At 37.1% G+C, this 19,945-nt stretch overlaps 1 protein-coding gene across 7 annotated transcripts in view; it reads left to right on the top strand.

The window, feature by feature from the left end:
- Window positions 1–19,945, top strand: part of IFT74 (intraflagellar transport 74) — a 120,659-nt gene that overhangs the window by 77,079 nt on the left and 23,635 nt on the right. For all 7 annotated transcript variants that reach the window (XR_003723239.2, XR_013404804.1, XR_013404805.1 and 4 more), the window contains one exon: window positions 985–1,064. Coding sequence is in view for 4 of the 7 variants with exons in the window: in XM_015117584.3 (XP_014973070.3) it covers window positions 985–1,064 (80 nt within the window). In the remaining 3 variants the exon portion in view is untranslated. The remainder of the gene's footprint in view (window positions 1–984; window positions 1,065–19,945) is intronic.

Genomic DNA, 19,945 nt, shown 5'->3' with positions numbered 1-19,945 from the left:
TTCTTTCATCATTTAATTACCTTAGCACCCTTGCCAAAAATCAGTTGACTATAGATATGTGTTCTTATTTCTGGACTCACAATTTTAGTTCATTGATATATATGTCTATGCCTATGCCTATACCACATTGTTTTTGTTATGGTAGCTTTATAGTAAGTATAACTGCTTTATGTTAAAACAACCCATATAATCTTCTGCCAGTGATAGGTTTTCCCTTATTTTCTCATTTTTGAGACTAATTTTCCAACTTAATTTGGCTTGTAGAAACCTACAAAAAGAGTATTGTTAAATATTTTTCATTTTCTTAATACTGCAAATCAAACTCAAAGGAGAGTTGGGAAGGGGTGTACTGTTTAAGTCAGGCAACCTGGTGTTCTCAGAATATACTTAGGCTCCAAATATGAATCATTAAAAAAGATCTAGGCTGGGTGTGGTGTCTCACACCTGTAATCCCAGCACTTTGGGAGGCTGAGGCAGGTGGATCACAAGGTCAAGAGATCGAGACCATCATGGCCAGCATGGTGAAACCCTGTCTCTACCCCATCTCTACTAAAAATACAAAAATTAGCTGGGCATGGAGGCGCGTGCCTGTAGGCCCAGCTATTCGGGAGGCTGAGGCAGGAGAATCGCTTGATCGCGGGAGGCAGAGGTTGCAGTGAGCCGAGATCACACCACTGCATTCTAGCCTGGTGGCAGAGCGAGACCCCGTCTCAAAGAAAAAAAAAAAAAAAGATCTAGACAAGATTCTTCCTCTCTAAATTTATAGTATTGTCCTCATAATAGGATATGCTATTTTTCTATATTTATGCAACTTGGAAAAGATATCCTAATGTCATAATCAATAATAGTATTGTCCTTAGAATAAGACATATTATTTTTAGATATTGTTTATGCAACTTGGAAAAGACATCTAACCTCCCCATCAAGTGTTTTTATTGAATGTCTACATTTCCTTCATAAATTCATTAAAAATATTTTCAACAGGTTAACAGATATAAAAGAAAAGATAAATCAGTTTAATGAAGAAATTAGACAACTTGATATGGATTTAGAGGAACACCAAGGTAATGCTTCTGGTATTTTTATAATGTAGATTAACAGATGTTTAGCAGTATTGATATAGTATTATCAATGTCTCAGAGACTGTTTAACTACCTGGGATGTATTATTTAATTCTCTATGATATTGCTAACTTTAACTACTAAAATGCATACTATATGAGTGATATTAAAGCAGTGATTTAAACTGACCACTTACGAGTTAAAATGATTGCATAAAATTTATTTATCTTTGCCAAGCAGTTTTGTTTTTACAAAAACAGAAGTGAAATGTTTAAAGTTGTTATACTTCCTCCTAACTTATACTTCCTTCCTAGTAATAGTCAACAGTTTACTGTAAACAAAATAGTCGGCTGGGTGCAGTGGCTCACGCCTGTAATCCCAGCTCTTTGGGAGGCTGAGGCGGGCGGATCATCTGAGGCTGGGAGTTCGAGACCAGCCTGACCAACATGGAGAAACCTCGTCTCTACTAAAAATACAAAATTTAGCTGGGTGTGGTGGTGCAGGCCTGTAATCCCAGCTACTCAGGAAGGCTGAGGCAGGAGAATTGCTTGAACCTGGGAGGCGGAGGTTGCAGTGAGTCGAGATCGCACCACTGCACTCCAGCCTGACAACAAGAGTGAAACTCGGTCTCAATAAATAAATAATTAATTAATAATAATACAGTCAACTATTAATGGCAGTAACTGGTAGCATTAGAGGGGATGAAAATCAAATCACAAATACCACACAAATAATCCAGACAGAATTAATTAATTAATAATAATATAGTCAACTATTAATGGCCGTAACTGGTAGCATTAGAGGGGATGAAAATCAAATCACAAATACCATACAAATAATCCAGACAGAATTAATTCCCCACCCAGGCCTAGTAATGAAGTAGCAAGTAGTAAAGAAGTAGCAACTTTATCCTCCCCAACTTTCCCCAGGAGTGGAATTTGAAGAACCAATGCAGACACCAGAACACCTGAGGGAGCTTGGGGTTTGACTATGTAGAAATACTGTGGTGGGAGTTTGGGTGTGGGGGCTACATTTTTATATATGGGTAAAGGAGGAGGTTGAGCATCAATTTCCTAACAAGCTTCTCCCTAATAAGAAAGATAAAAGTAGATTCCCCATAGCATTTTAATCATAGTTTAAATGAAAACCAGTTAATATGCTCTTGGATTATCAAGAATTGACTGTATATTCTTATGAGTTAGGTATGTTATAAACAGTGTGCACATGTACATGTATTCTTGTTATGGCTAAGGAAACATTCATAGCAGTGCCCGTGGCTCAATCACAGCTCACTGCAACCTCAGACTTTTGGGTTCAAGTGATCCTCCTGTCTCAGCCTCCTGAGTAGCTGGGAATACATAACGTCTGCCACTACATCCAGCTAAGTTTTAAATTTTTAGTAGAGATGAGGTCTCGCTATATTGCCCAGGCTGGTCTCAAACTCCTGAGCTCAAGCGATCCTCACACCTCAGCCTCCCAAGGTGCTGGGATTACAGGCGTGAGCCAGCACATCTGGCTGTCTATTCCTAAATTAATTTTTAACTTCAATTTTTATGTTTTTTATACTTTTTCTTGATTTATGAATAGCATTAGCCACTACTGATTAATTACTTACCTGGCTAAGCACTTTTTAGTCTTGCAAGAATTTTTTAAAGCCTCGTTAACCTATTTTTTACATAATGAGGCTCAGAGAAGTTATATAATTTAGTCAAATTCCTCCAGCTAGTAAAGAGTTAATTCTATTTTTAAACCAAGGTCTCTCTGACCCCAAGCCTTTAGTTCTATTGCCTAAGCTTCAACTTGACTTTCTGATATGAAGTGCCATATTGCAAATTTAAAATATTCTTATAAAATACTTACACAGTTGAATTTACACATGGCTACTACTAGCTTTAAATAAGGTATCTAAAGGCAGACAGACTTGAAAATAAGTCCCAGTATTAGGTAAATAAACTTGCCCAAGCTTCAGTTTTCTCATCTGCAAAATTAATATAATGATCCTATGTTACTGAGATTTATGATTGCTAAATGGCATACCAGGTGAGGTAGGCTAACAATACATTGTTAAGACTAGAGTCATGTCATTTTCTTTTTTAAAACATTTATTTATTTTCATTGACAAATAAAAATCATATATATTTATTGTGTATAGTATGTCTTGAAATATGTATGCATTGTGGAATGCCTAAATTGGGCTAATTACCATATGCATTACTTCACATACTTATTTTTGGTAGTGAGAACGTTCAAAATTCACTCTCTTAACAATCTTGAAGAATATACTGTTTCTGTTAACCATAATCACCATGTTGTACCATAGATCTCTTACCTAAGAGATATATTCCTCCTACCCAAACACAATTTTGCATTTTTTAATCATGTTATTTTCTTTATTAAATCATTTCATTGCTTTTGATTTATGTAGATCTAGTTTCTAGGTTTTCTATATTAATATATTCAAAACCATTCTGAGAAATCTGATAATGTTCTTGATTTTAGATGCTTATAGGACACATTCTAAAGAATTTTCCTTTTCCTAAGTCTAAATTTCTAACATTTAATTTCTTTCCACTAAAATAATGCATTTTGGGGGTAACAATTTATTATTAATTGTTAGTTTTAAGACAAATAGAAGGCTTTTAATTTTTACTTCTATTTTCCTTTTTATTTTCTAACCTTTGTTCTTTTTTATTAATGTGGAAAAATAATCTATAATGCATTGTAACAGTGGCATTTATAATGTATATGAATCTATGTAATATGTAATTATATGCATTTATGTTATATACATATATGTTTATGCATTTGTTTTTTGTTCTGCTACACTGTGGTCATCCTAGATTATTGATACATTAGTACAGGAGGTTTTTGTTATAAGATTACTTGTTATAAGATTACTTGTCAGTTCAAGATCTCATTATTTCTTGCCTGAACAAGTTAGCAATAGCCTCCCTAACTGGTCTCCTCACTTCCAGTCTTGCCTCCTCTCAGATTCTTCCCCGACAAATGCTGTCAGAGTGATGTATATAAAATGTTATTCTGTGTCATTGTGCTGCTTAACACTGGTTCCCCATGATATACAGCATAAAATGTAAGAATTCTTGCATGTCATTCTAGTCCGTCTGTGATATGGCCTGTGCGCATCGTCAACCTCCTCTCCCACCCCTCATCTCTATCCTTAAATTCTAATAATAATCTGCTTGTAGTACCCTATGTCTCACACCTTTGCCATATATCAAACTGTTTCATGCCCCAATGTTTTGCTCTTACTATTTGTTCCTTTTTTTTTTTTTTTTTTTTTGAGACGGGGTCTCACTCTGTCGCCCAGGCTAGAGTGCAGTAGTGCGATCTTGGCTCACTGCAACTTCCTCCTGGGTTCAAGCAATTCTCCTACCCCAGGCTCCTCAGTATCTAGGATTATAGGCACATGCCACCATACCTGGCTAATTTTTGTATTTTTAGTAGAGACGGGGTTTCACCATGTTGGCCAGGCTGGCTGGTCTTGAATTCCTGACCTTGTGATCCGCCCACCTCGGCCTCGGCCTCCCAAAGTGTCTCTCTTTTTTTTTTTTTCCTAACAGAGCCTCGCTCTTGCCCAGACTGGAGTGCAGTGATGCAGTCATGGCTCTTTGCAGCCTTGACCTCCCGGAATCAAATTATTCTCCCACCTCAGCCTCCTGAATGTGGGACTACAGGCAAGCTCCACCCTGCCTGACTTTTATTATTATTATTACTGTTTTTAGAGACAGGGTCTCATGTTGCCAAGGCAGGTCTCAAACTCTTAGGCTCACGTGAACCTCCTGCCTTAGCCTCCCAAGTGCTGAGATTATAGTTGTGAGCCACCATGTCCAGCCCCTTGTCTTGAGGGTTCTTTCCCCTGTTTTTTACCTGACCAAATTCTCATCCTTTAAGATATAGCTCAGGTATCCATTTATCCAGCATAACTTTGTTTTCCTTCCCTGATTTGTTTCTAGGCTATGCTAAGTGAGCGAACTTTCTCCATGTTTTCAGAGCACACTATGTATAAACATATCACTGGATTGACCACATAATATTACAGTTATCTATTTATGTGTTTGTCTTCCCTCTTTGGCTAAGTCCTCAAGGACAGGGACTGTGTCTTACGTACTTTGGTAACCTCTTTCATCAACACAATGTGTGGGAAAATACATACTCATCAGATGTTTGTGAAATGAACTAAATCACATTTTAGCAGAAAAAGAATTTCAGAATGAACTAAAGGTAAAAATTGAGCTCTACCTACTTCTTTGGCTCTCTAGTTTTATGATGTAGGTATGCATTGTTCCCCAGAGACAGCTTGACTGCAAAGGCTTTATGACTTTCCAGAGGATTCCTACCTTGGATTATGTTTTCCAGTAAAGTGGTGGATACTTATTTATATGGACATTCTTACCCTGACTCACAATTATAGATGCTGTGTTCGTTAGGATAGCAATAGTAGGCCGGGCGCGGTGGCTCAAGCCTGTAATCCCAGCACTTTGGGAGGCCGAGACGGGCGGATCACGAGGTCAGGAGATCGAGACCATCCTGGCTAACACGGTGAAACCCCGTCTCTACTAAAAAGTACAAAAAACTAGCCGGGCGAGGTGGCGGGCGCCTGTAGTCCCAGCTACTCGGGAGGCTGAGGCAGGAGAATGGCGTGAACCCGGGAGGCGGAGCTTGCAGTGAGCTGAGATCCGGCCACTGCACTCCAGCCTGGGCGACAGAGCAAGACTCCGTCTCAAAAAAAAAAAAAAAAAAAAAAAAAGGATAGCAATAGTAATCAAATTACGTTGTCTGTCTAGTTCATCCTTAGTTCTGCCCCCTGGCTTTATTCCCTCTTTGGCTCATTTTATTCATTTCTTAGATGCCATCTGGCGGCTTCTGTGAACAGCATCTGTGTATAATCCAACCAGACCACCTTTTGCCTTGTAGGGTTTCTGGTTAGGAAAGCACATAAACCATAAATGATGTTATCTGGCTTAAGTAACGTAATCTTTCAGTTTTCAAGTAAACTTTAAAATATTTATATAATTCATTCTAAATTCAAAGATCCTTAGAAACTGAATTAGGTACAGTTGTGTTCTCTGCTAGGTATTAATGCTGACCTTGTCATCTTACAACTTTCTCAAGTATATCATATTTATTCATTTTGGTAAGTCCTTAATGTTACAATTTTCCAAAAGCTACATTGAATAATTGTGTCTCAAAATTAACTAAATAAAATCAGTTAACAATTATTGGGCTACTTTATGAAAATCTTTATGGTCCATATGATGCTGAGTTTTAAAAAATTTTCCCTAAATTAGTAATTTTAAAGGTTCTGATTAATTTGTTTTAAATGATGATTTTTATGTATGAATCTGGTTTGTTTTTAATGTGAAAAATTCAAGCAGTATAAAATGTATGAACATAAAGTAAAAAGTCATCTCCTTTCTCCTCACACTCATACAAGTCTTCAGAGGTCATTATGGTTTACAGTGTGATGTTTAGCCTTTTAGACTTTTTTTCTGTGGCAGTGTGGAATAAAGCAAAGAAAATACTTAGACGTTTGACCAATAACACAGTTGAGCCCACTCTTAGACTTCTGACCAATTCTAGAAGGACTTCTTTGCTGTCAAATTGTTCCTTGGTCTTATAAGTGATTTTTAAAAATAAAATAATCTCATAATAGAAATTTTTTTATAATTAGATATTATTATATTTTTAAAACTACTAGGAGACTTGATTCTGTGATATTAAATATTTGCTAGGCAGCACCCATATAGTGTTTCTTTATTGATAGATCAGGTAATTTTGTTATAATGGTTCCAAATTTATTTGGGTTTAAATGTGTACACTGTTTGGCTGGGCGCAGTGGCTCATGCCTCTAATCCCAGCACTTTGGGAGACCGAGACGGGTGGATCACCTGAGGTCAGGAGTTTAAGACCAGCCTGACCAACATGGCAAAACCCTATCTCTACTGAAAATACAAAAATATTAGCTGGGCCTGGTGGCACATGCCTGTAATCTTAGCTACTTGGGAGGCTGAGGCAGGAGAATTGCTTGAACGCGAGAGGTGGAGATTGCATTGAGCCAAGGTCATGCCACTGTACTCCAGCCTGGGTGATAGAGCAAGACTCCGTCTCGAAGAAAAAAAAAGGGGGTACACTGTTCTATATTTTAGCAGGGAAGGAATTTGTGTGTGTGTACGCTAACTAGAAGCAATGAGAAAAAGCTCTAATGAAAGTCATATGGTCAGAATTTGGCTACAAGCTCTACATCATTAGTAAGGTGGAGTGTTATTGGCAGGTGTCATGCTACTTTCCAAAAAACCTGAACCCATCCTGATTTCTCCTTTCTCAGTTGAAGTGCCAACAATTTCATGTTTGCTTAATTTTTGCTTTCTAAAATATGGGTTCTGTACAAGCAAGGGAAAGTAATAGAAAAAGTATTGTTCTTCTGAGTAAAGCAGAACATACCAAGTGGACAAGAGCAGCTTATATTTTCACTCAACATTGGATACTATTCTAAATAAGGATTTTTTATCCTCAAGGCTTACTTCTAACATATAGCCAAGTAGTTTTTTTTTTTAATAGAGATGAATCTTGCTGTGTTGGCCAGGCTAGAGTGCAGTGACTATTTACAGGCATGATCATAGCTCACTGTGGCCTCGAACTCCTGGGCCCAAGCAGTCCTCCTGCCTCAGCCTTCCAAGTAGCCAGGACTACAGGCTCATGTTACTGTGCCCAGCTTGTTTTTGTTAAGGAATCTGTTAAGAAATTCTTTTATTCTTACTACAAATTAATACTTGAGAGTTTATATCTTACATTGAAGTCCTTCAGAGTAAATGGTGTCTTCATCTACTTAGCTGAAATCAGGCCCTTACTTTACTCTTTTTTCTTTTTTCTTTTTTTTAATGAGATGGGGTCTTTCTGTCACCCCAGCTGGAGTACAGTGGTGTGACATCATAGCTCACTGCAGCCTCAAACTCCTGGGCTCAAGTGATCCTCTCACCTTAGCTAAATAAAATATATAAATTAAAATAAAATAAAGTAAAATAAACTCCTGAGTAGCTAGGAGTACAGGTGCATGCCACCATGCCCAGCTAATTGTTAAAAACTTTTTTTTTGTAGAGACAGGGCTTTGCTCTGTTGCCCAGGCTGATCTCAACGTGCTTGGCTCTAGCAGTCCTTCTGCCTTGGCCTCCCAAAGTGTTGGGATTACAGGTGTGAGCCACTGTGCCTGGTGTTTTACTCTTTACTAGTGTATTCCCTTACATTAAATAAATTCTATAAAGAACAGCATTACTATTATAAGACATGTCAAAGTCTGTCACAAATCACAAAAAGGTGATCAGTTTTCTATGCAAAGATACTGAGCCTTTTGAAATCAGGATAGCTCTCAGCTTTACCCAATACTGGCTTAGATTTAGACTTTTTCAACTCTGCTAGGTCAGTTACCAGTTGTCCATCTGCTTTCAGCTTCCAAAATGTTATTGCTATTTTCTGCTATTTCTATATGCTGGGGGTTTATACCTTTAAAAATTCTTTTTACTATAGTTTTAGTGGGGTTTGGGGAAGGATCAAAATTAGATGTGCATGTTCAACCTGCCATTCATACCAATAAATGACAATTGTAAACCTTACTTACCTAGAATTTCTGAGAGTTTAAGCACCTTGAAGGTACATCATTTTCCTGATTTTTAAAAAAAATTTTTGTGTGTGTTTGCCTTAAATGACCATCCTCATGCTTTCATTAACTGGGCAATTAGCCTCAGCTTATATGAGGTCATCCTTTCCAGCTTTAAAAAAAATGTCCTGGCCAGGCACAGTGGCTCACACCTGTAATCCCAGCACTTTGGGAGGCCGAGGTGGGTGGATCACGAGGTCAGGAGTTCAAGACCAGCCTGACCAACATGGTGAAACCCCATCTCTACTAAAAATACAAAAATTAGCTGAGCGTGGTGGCGTGCACCTGTAATCCGAGCTACTCAGGAGGCTGAGGCAGGAGAATGGCATGAACCTGGGAGGCAGAGGTTGCAGTGAGCCAAGATCACACCACTGCACTCTAGCCTGGGCGACAGAGCAAGACTCCATCTCAAAAAAAAAAAAAAAAAAAAGGAAAAAAAGTCCTTAAACTACTAAAATTATTTTGAAGATTCAGATTAGCTAATTTTTTAAAATTGTAATTTTAAATATGAATCTGACATGTATTTAACATGAAAAATGCAAGCAGTGGAAAAGTATATAAAGTAAAACGTCATCTCCTTTCTCCTCATCCAAGTCTTCAGAGAAATCATGGTTTACAGTTTGATGTTTAGGCTTTTAGACTTTTTAAATACATTTACAAATATATTTTTAAATGGACTAATACTAATATACAATTCTTCTGAGCCTGAGTCTTTTCATTTAACTGTATAATATACATTCTTCCCTGTGAGGATATATACTTCATTCTGGGAAATGGTATAGCATAGTGGTCAATGTTAGGGCTCTAAAGTCAGACTTAAGAATGGTTCTTGGTCCAGGTGTGGTGGCTCATGCCTTTAATCCTAGCACTTTGGGAGGGGGTGGATTGCTTGACCTCAGAAGTTCGAGATCAGCCTAGGCAACAGGGTGAAAACCTGTCTCTACAAAAAAATACGAAAATTGGCTAGGCGTGGTGATGTTTGCTTGGCTTGTAGTCCCAGCTACTTGTAGTCCCAGCTTTTAGCTAAGGCAGGAGGATTACTTGAACCTGGGAGGTCGAGGCCGCAGTGAGCCAAAATCACTCCAGCCGAAATCACACCACTGCACTCCAGCCTGGATAACAAAGTGAGACCGTGTCTCAAAAAAAAAAAAAAAAAAGAGAGAGAAGAAAAAAAGGTGCCTGGTACACATATTAAGCACTTCTGACAACCATTAGCTACCCCCATGATTGTTGTTACATAGGATTCATTGTATCCACATTGATATTTAGGCTGTTTATAACTTTTTACTCCCAAGAACAGTGCTACTGTAGTACATTCATGTTTATTAACTCGTCTATTTATTTCTACAGAATAAATTTCTAGAAGTGAAATTTTGAATAGAATATTATTTATATTTACAACTGGTTTGCAAATTTCTTCCCAAAAAAGCTTATATTATGTTATACAACTAAAAGCAGTGTGTGAAAGTGGTTCCTCACCAATGCTAGCTATACAATTTTTAGTTTTTGTCAGTCAAGATAATGTACACATCACTGACAGTTCCAAAGTTTTGACTGTTAGGCCTGAATTTGTAGTACTACTGCGATCCACAAGATGGGGCTAATTTTCTGAGCATCTATTAATATATACACAGTAGGATTAATAAATAGAGTTAACAAAGTACAGTCACTGTCACATGTCTCTCCAGGAGGGATTATTGGGCATTATTACTCACCAAAAATGATTAATTTCCAGATTCAAGTATTTTCCCAAATGTGGAGTTGATTGTAAAACCAAATATGTGATTATTAATATACCATAGTACATACAAATAACTAGTTGCTACAATGTGGTAAATACATCATAATTGAAATATACACAAAGTGCTATAAGAATATTGAATTACTGTCCTAAATTCTGAATGAATTCATGGTAACTTTCTGCATAATTTATATGTGTCATTCAAAAGTAGTAAAATAACAAAATATAATACTTTGGTTTGTCTGTAGTATACTTTTTCATACCCAGAGTTTTAAAGCTTAGGTTAGGACCATTTTTTCTTTAGTTATGGAAGGTAAAATAAAAAATGTTAAAGACAATAATTCTATTTATTTATGTATTTATTGTTTATTTATTTTTTGAGACGGAGTTTCTGTCTTGTTGCCCAGGCTGGAGTGCAATGGTGCGATCTTGACTCACCACAATCTCCACCTCCCAGGTTCAAACAATTCTCCTACCTCAGCCTCCCAAGTAGCTGGGATTACAGGCATGCACCACCATGCCCGGCTAATTTTTTGTGTTTTTAGTAGAGACGGGTTTCTCCATGTTGGTCAGGCTGGTCTTGAACTCCTGACCTCAGGTGATCTGCCCGCCTTGACCTCCCAAAGTGTTGGGATTACAGGTGTGAGCCACCATGCCCCGTCAGAATCATTTTATTTAAAAGCACGTGTCCTGTTGCTGGAATGCCTGGATTCAAATTCAGGCTGTGCTGTTTGATCTTGGACATGCTATTTATGCTATTTAATCTTATTTTATCTTAGTTTTTTTCTTTAAAATGGAGGTAATTACAGTACCTACCTCCTAGGGTTATTGTGAAAATTAGATTAGATAATTAAAAAAACTTAATTATTAATAGTCTCCTGTTGGCTGGAAGCCTTACCAATAACATAAATAGTAAATATATAAACACAAAACACATTCATAATAGCAATCAATTTAAAATATACTCATAAATATTAATTAGTGACTTATCAATGCTGTTAATTTATAAAAGGAAAATTGAATAACTTTACCGCAGTTATTTTCCCAAAGCATACATTAGAAAGTATTTTCCCATCAGTATTTCCTTCAGGATGTACAAAATTTATTGAATTTTGAAGTGGTTTATCTTCTGGTATCTGGTATTTCAAATGGCATCTATCCATTGCTATTCTGTGGTTTTCCAACATATATCTGCTGAAGAAGAATGAATTATTTTTGTTCAAGCTATAAATTGTTTAAACTATACTTTGAATCTTTCATTAAAATGGTGGTATTATGACTACACCAGGATCATCGTCACCATCTGAAACTTGTTAGAAATGCAAATTCAGTACCCCAGACTTATTGAATTTGAAACCCTAAGGAGAGGGCCCAGCAATTTGTGTTTCAGTAAGTCCTCCTTGTGATTCTGATTCATGTTAAAGTTTGATAACCACTACTTTTGAAAATGATTAAGGACCTTATGTTTAGTATATGCCAACTACTGCCAATTATACTATATGATTTTATATACAGTACTCTGTTGGAACAAACTTCTACATAGTCCTTTTGTTTTACATAATTAGATAATTAATAAAAATTATACAATTTATACAATATATAAAAATCACAATTACAGTTTTTAAAGTGCCTCCTGTCTTTAGAAATAATTATCTGACCTTGTTTTCATAGCTGTAAGGAAACTTTTCTGCCCAAATTTAAAATACAGATGACCCTGGCCGGGCACAGTGGCTCATGCCTATAATCCCAGCACTTTGGGAGGCCGAGGCTGGCAGATCAGAGGTCAGGAGATCAAGACCATCCTGGCTAACATGGTGAAACCCCGTCTCTACTAAAAGTACAAAAAATTAGCTGGGTGTGTTGGTGGGCGCCTAGAGTCCCAACTGCTTGGGAGCCTGAGGCAGGAGAATGGTGTGAACCTGGGAGGCGGAGCTTGCAGTGAGCCAAGATCATGCCACTGCACTCCAGCCTGGGCGACAGAGCCAGACTCTGTCTCAAAAAAACCCAAAAAAATTGCATAATATATATATTAAATATATATTAAGTATATATTTATATATTAAATACATATTTATATGTAAATATGTTTATATTAATATATATTAATATATAACATTTTAATATATTTATATTAATTTTATATTTATATTTATAATATATTTATATTTTATATAATATATTTTATGTTTATATAAAATTATAAAATATGTTTATATATTATATATGTACATATATATGTATATATGTATTATATATGTACATATATATTTATATATGTATATGATAAAATATATATTATATAAATATATTTATAATATATTTATATTTTATATAATATATTTTATGTTTATATAAAATATATATAAAATATGTTATATAAATATATTATAAATATATTTATATAATATATATTTTATCATATACATATATAAATTTATAATATTTAATATATATTAATATATATTAATATATAAATAATAATATATAAATACCATATATTATATATTTATTAATATGTAATTAATGTATAATTATATATTAATAAATAAATATATAATATATAGATTTATAAATATATATTATATATTTATATTATACAGAAATATATTTTATACATTATTAATATATAAATATAATTATACATAAAATATATATTATATATTATGTTTATATATTAATATATTTATTATATATTATATATAAATATATTTTATATAATATATATTAATATTTATTAAATATATATTAAAATAAGATATATAATATATTTTTATTATATATTATATATATATAGAGAGAGAGAGTTGACCCTTCAAGACAGCGTTGGGATTAGGGGTGCTGAGTGTACCATGCAGTCAAAAATCCATGTATAGCTTTTGATCCATAAAAAATTATTAATAGTCTACTGTTGGCTGAAAGCCTTACCAATAACGTGAACAGTTAACACATATTTTGTATGTATTATATACTGTATTCTTACAATAAAGTAAGCTAGAGAAAAGAAAATGTTATTTAGAGAATTATAAAGATTTTTATTATTTCCTAGTTATGAAATGGAAGTAGATCATTATAAAGGTCTTCATTCTCATTGTCTTCACATTGAGTAGACTGAGGAAGAGGAGGAAGAGTGGTCTTGCTATCTCAGGGATAGCAGAGGCAGAAGAAAATCTGCATATAAGTAGACCCACCCAGTTCAAACTTGTGTTGTTCAAGGGTCAACTGTATTTCCCAGAGACTGTGTATTTAGAAAATTGGGTGAAACCTAATGCCAAAGTTAGTTTAAAACATTAAGCTTATATATACTCATTTTACCATAGCAATTTAGTAATACAGTCAATTCTCTGTATCCACGAGTTCTTCATCTGCAGATTCAACCAACTATGGATGGAAAATAATTGAAAAAAAATACAGAAAGTTTCAAAAAGCAAGTTTGAACCTGCCATGTGCTAATAAGCACTATGCGGAATCCATCTGAATGAACTGAAGAATACCCTGCTATAGCCTCCCATTGTTTCACAGATCCCCAGTCTCTCTCTAGCACCCATTGTTTGAGTACTGTTCATCTGGCAATTTATTCATTGGCTACTTGTGTTCACTCTTTGCTTCTTTGAAAAAAAAGACTCCTAAAAATCTGTTATATGGTGAAAGAAATCCCTTACAGACTAAGAGAGAGTGTAAAGTGCCGTCTCTCAACAAGAAAATAAAAATCTTAGATCTTTTGAAAAGTGGCGTGTGATTTACCAAAGTGGCACAATAAAACAGAAGGAAGCTGACATTTGTGGAAGTGTTAGTGCTGCCCCAACAATGGCAAAAAAACTGTCGCTGTGATTCATGATACAATGCTTGCAGAGACTGGCCAGGCACAGTGGCTCACGCCTGTAATCCCAGCACTTTGGGAGGCCGAGGTGGGTGGATTACCTGATGTCAGGATTCAGGACCAGCCTGGCCAAAATGGTGAAACCCTGTCATTACTAAAAAGTACAAAAATTAGTCGGGCGTGGTGGTGGGCGCCTGTAATCCCAGCTAGTAGAGAGGCTGAGACAGGACAATTGATTGAACCCGGGAGGCGGAGGTTGTAGTGAGCCAAGATTGTGCCATTGCACTCCAGCCTGGGTGACAAAAGCGAAAGCCATCTCAAAAAAAAAAAAAAAATTGCTTACAGAGATGAAGAAAACATCAAATATATGAGAAGACAAAGTATCACAAAAGCATGTCCCTGTTGATGGTAAAATTATGTGTGAAAAATTATGTATGAAAAAGCATTTAGCCTTTGTGAGCATTCCTGTGAGGAAGTTGAAGAGAGTGAGAGGAAGGAATTGAAGGATAGTAAGGGATGACTAGTTAGCTGTGGAAAGTACTACAGCCTCAAGAACTTAAAGATCACAGGAGAAGCAGCATTAGCTGATGGCCAGGCAGTATCAGCATTCCCACAAGAGCTCAAGAAACTCAGAAGACAAAGAATACCTTTCATGGCAAGTCTTCAGTTGTGTTGAAACAGACTTGTTCTGGAAGAAGAGGCCTAATACCTAAATCCTTAAGAGTGTCAAGCAGGCTCTGGGGTTCAAAGCCTGGAAAGATCATCTTACTCTGGTGCTATGTGGCAACACAACAGGTCATATGGTCAAGCCAGGTCTTGTGTACCAAACAGTCTCTGGGCCCTTAAAAACAAAATCAAAAATTGCCTGCCTGTGTTCCGGCAACACGATAGGAAGGCTTGGGTGATGGCCATCTTGTTCCTGGAATTTGTTTTTATTCCTAAAATGAAGAAATACCTGGAAGAGAACAGGGTGCCATTCAAGGTCATCCTCATAATTGACATTACTGGTGGCCATCCCTGATCTCTCTACTTCACTAATAACAATGTTGCAGTGATGTTCTTGCCTCCTAAAGCAAATGCAACTTCACTGTTTTAGCCATTTGATCAGGGCATCAGCAAGTGCATTAAGTGACGTACATCCACCTCACCTTCGGGAGGATTTGTGCTGTCCTTGATGCTAACCTTGACTACAGTGTCATGGATTTATGGAAGAGCTTCACAATTGCAAATGTAGTTGTGCTTTTTACAGAGGCTGTAGATGCCCCAAAGCCCAAGACAGTCAATGCATGTTGGAAGTCATTATGGAATGACGTAGTCAGTGATTTCAGGAGCTTCCCCATTATTGATGCAGAAGTCAGTAATATGGTTCTTTTTGCTTTTGTTTTTTTGAGTTGGAGTCTCACTCTGTCACCCAGGCTGCAGTGCAGTGGCACGGTCTTGGCTCACTGCAACTTCCGTCTCCCGGGTTCAAGCAATTCTCCTGCCTCAGCCTCCTGAGTAGCTGGGATTACAGGCACATGCCACCATGCCCAGCTAATTTTTGTATTTTTAGTAGAGACGGGGTTTCACCATATTGCCCAAGCTGGTCTCAAACTCCTGACCTCGTGATCTGCCTGTCTTGGCCTCCCAAAGTGCTGGGATTACAGGCATGAACCACCGTGCCTGGCCCAGGAATATCTTGAATGTTCCAAAGGAAGTTGATGGGGAATGCTTCTCTGACATGATCAAGGGTGACTCCAAGGAACACATAGAAGAGCATAGAGAAACCCTTACCAGCAAGGAACTCAAGGTTGTGCTGAAATTCTCTACAGGAGATGATGACAGTGATACAGATTTAGAGGAAACACAGTCATCAATTTGGATACTTGAAAAATTTGCATCAGTTTTTCAACAGGTGCAAGTGTTAAAGGATATGATCCTTCAATGGAACAAAGCCTCCATGTCACCTGAGGGATAGCAAACATGCCTACAACCACTGCAAGAGTTGTTTGATGATTCAAGGAAAAAGGAGAAACAGCTTCCTAGAACAGCGTTCTTAACTAAAGCCATCTGTATTATGAAGCCTTGACCTTAAACGCTTGAAGATTCTTCCAGCATAAGTGATCTTTCCGACGTCCTATTAGAAGGTTCAAGTTAGCCTCATGTCTCACCACTTACCTACAGTGCTGTGCATCTCATCACCTCACCATATGGGCACCGTGAGCACCAAATAGAAATTATAATAGTCATAATCATCAAATGAGGGTTATCAAGAGAGAAAAGCTAGGGTTTGTGTTTTTTTTTTTTTTAATTTAAAAATTTTTTGTAAAGACAGGCCTCACTATTTTGCCCAGGCTCATCTAAAAGTCCCAGCCTCAAGCAGTCCTCTTGGCCTCCCAAAGTATTGGGATCATAGTTGTGAGCCACAGTGCTCAGCCAGAAAAGCCAGAGTTTTGATGCATGTTAATGTACTCTTTCAGGCCATTAAATGAAAGTCATCTGCAAGTGTTGATAGAAAATGTGACTGGGCATGGTGGCTCATGCCTGTAATTCCAACACTGTGGGAGGCTGAGGCAGGAGGATTGCTTGAGATCAGGAGTTCGAAATAAGCCTGGGCAACATAGTAAGACCCCATTTCTATTTTTAAAATGAAAATAAAACAAAAAATGTTACATTGTTGCTGATGTGTACCCTGTAGTTTGCAACAATGGTTGCATCTTTACTGAACATGTACAGACTTTTTTTCCTTGTTATTATTTCCTAAACAACATAGTGTAACAACCATTTACAATATATTAGTTATCATAAGTAATCTGGGGATGACTTAAAGTATATAGCAGGAGGGTATATATAGGTTATATGCAAATACTATGCCATTTTATGTAAAAGACTTGAACATCCTCAGGTTTTGGTATCTACAGAGGGGATTGGGGTACTGAAACCAGTCCCCGTCAGATACCATGGAATGACTGTGTTTTGTATACTCATTTGCTGCTTACTGTAATAATGGTATGTGAAAAGTAGATGGGAGAGAGAGACTGAATGCAAAAAGATGGAATTTTATAGGCCCTCACAACTAATTCAAATTGAAACAGGAGTCAGGGAGGAGAAAGTGTTCTGGCTCACTAAAATATGTGAAAATGTTAGAAGGGGTTTAGATAACTCAATATGAATTAATGTGATACGGCCTTGAAAACAGCTGAAATCCTAGATTGCATAACAAAAAGTGGTTATATAGACTATGGAAAGTGACGGTCTTCTTGGAATTTTAAGTTTATTGGCATAGTATGTTAAAAGGGTTAGAGAAAAACTAGAGCTCATTCATAGTAGAGTGACCAGAATGGTAATAGGGATAGAAACTATGCCACATAGAAGATATTGAGGCCAGGTGCGGTCGCTCACGCCTGTAATCCCAACACTCTGGAAGGCTGAGGTGGGTGGATCACTTGAGGTCAGAAGTTCAAGACCATCTTGGCCAACATGGTGAAACCGTGTCTCTACTAAAAACAAAAATTAGCTGGGTGTGGTGGCACGTGCCTGAAGCCCCAGCTGCCTGGGAGGCTGAGGTGGGAGAATCACTTGAACCTGGGAGGCGGAGGTTGCAGTGAGCCGAGATTGCACCATTGCACTACAGTCTGGGTGACAGAATGAGACCCTGTCTCAAAAGAAAAAAAAAAAGAAGGAAGGGTACTGGGAGACTTTGCCTGCTTCGGAAGTATTTCAAGTGCCAAGAAACAATTTGGATGTGCAGAAGTCCTGTGGAGTTTTTTTTCTTGCCCCATCTCCCTGGTTTTGTTTCCTGTTGACCTTTCAACTCTAAAATCAGTAGGCTTTGCTGAGTTGGGGGCCTTGAGGCCTGGAGAGTTCCTAGTACATGCCTTGTTGTGTATTGATCAGGAGAGAAGATTGGGATAGCCACCTATTTGGAAAATGGTAACCAGACCTTAGGGGCAGATCTACTTCTCAGAGTATAAAAGCCTATAAAGCCTGAGTCAGGAGAATGTCATTTGATGCCAGAGAAGTAAAAGTGTGGGGTGAACTTCCTTGCAGTGAGGACAGAGGTAGTTTTGGTGGTGCTCAGACTATTGGCAGTGCAAGAAGAGCATAACTCCCTTTCTCCACTGCTGGCTATAGCAGAGACTATCAAAAAGCGATGATGTCTGTTCTACAGTAGCCCTAGTCTTTTTTTAACAGCCCATACTCATTTCTTCTTTCCTACTTGGGTGATGAAAAAGCCTGAATTTATAGTATACATTTTTGTATACTTGTCTTATTAGAGTATAAATTCTTCAAAGGAAAATATTTTACTTTTTCTTTAATCCCCATGTTACCTGATAAAGTACCATGCCAGTATAATTCCTGTGAAAAATCCTCCTGAACTCTTTTCACGCTTCTGGTTACCACGGCACTTCATACGTACCTGTTAGAGCACTTATGTTGCATTATACATTTTTGTTTTTATACACCTAATGAGTGTAAGCCCTTTGAGAATAGGGTGGAAACTGTCTTACTCAGTTTGATATCCCAACACCTATTACAGTATGTGGCACACAGTAGATAATCAGTAAATTTATCTGAAATAAATAAACGAGTATAGAACTATGCTGACATCAAATGCTTAGAATTAAAGGATATCTCCAAAATTACCTTCCTTTTACCATTGTGTCCCTTTCCCTCTCCCTTGGTCTCCTCATTGTTGATTCTACTACATTAGAGCCTTCTGCTTAACTGCTTGTACCTTCATTGTGATACACTGACTTGCTTCCATCTATCTACAGTCTTGTCCTGTCCTGTGATACTGAATCTAAGGATAGATTTGCTAATGGCCATTATGTTTTACCCTACCTTAGGACTGCCTACATTTACATTGCCTTTATGGGCAACTCAGATACTAATCCTCCACTGAGAAATCACAAAATAGAGAAGTTCACTAATGCTCTGACCACTCTCTTTCTTAGCAATAGTGATATTGGAGAAAGTTTTGTGAAGCTTGGGAATCTGCTGAGATGTGTGGGAGCTCTGTCCCATCTAATCCAGCTGGCCAGCTGTGCAGCTGTAAACGTTAACCAGTTATGTCTTCCAGCTCAATCTGTTGGCAACTAGGAGGATGACTTTGAGGAGAGAAGGAGGGAGGAGTCTCCTCTCAGGTTTCTGACTTGAATGATAAATGGATGGTGAGGACAGCCAAATGTAATAGGGAATAAAGAGGGGGAAGACTATGAGTTTAATTATGAATATACTGAGTTAGGATTTCCTGAAAGGGCTTCCAAATAAATATATATAGTAAGCATTTAGATTAAAGAATCTAAAAATCAGACAATATATTAAATTTGAGAGTTCTTAAACCACAAGAATGTATGAAATTGCCATGGATATAGCGTTAGAAGTTCATTAAGAACAGAGCTCTAGAATGTAAATGAAGAAGGAAGCAGACCCATGAAGAGAAGACAGAAAAATAATGATCTGAGAGTAAGAAAAGCCAGAGAAGCCCCCCATCCCCCCAAAAAGCAAAAACAAAACATAAAGGAAAACAAAGAAAGTCGAAAGGTTGTATCAATAGTGTCAAATATTGCAGAGTAAGATAACTGACTGCCCTTTGTATTTGATCATTAAGCAGTCGTATAATCTCACTGAGAACAATTTCATTGGAATAGGAGTAGGAAAAGCCTCACTGC

Source organism: Macaca mulatta, chromosome 15, assembly GCF_049350105.2.
Source record: "Macaca mulatta isolate MMU2019108-1 chromosome 15, T2T-MMU8v2.0, whole genome shotgun sequence".
NCBI lineage: Eukaryota > Metazoa > Chordata > Mammalia > Primates > Cercopithecidae > Macaca > Macaca mulatta.
This window is presented reverse-complemented; position numbering and strand designations above follow the sequence as displayed.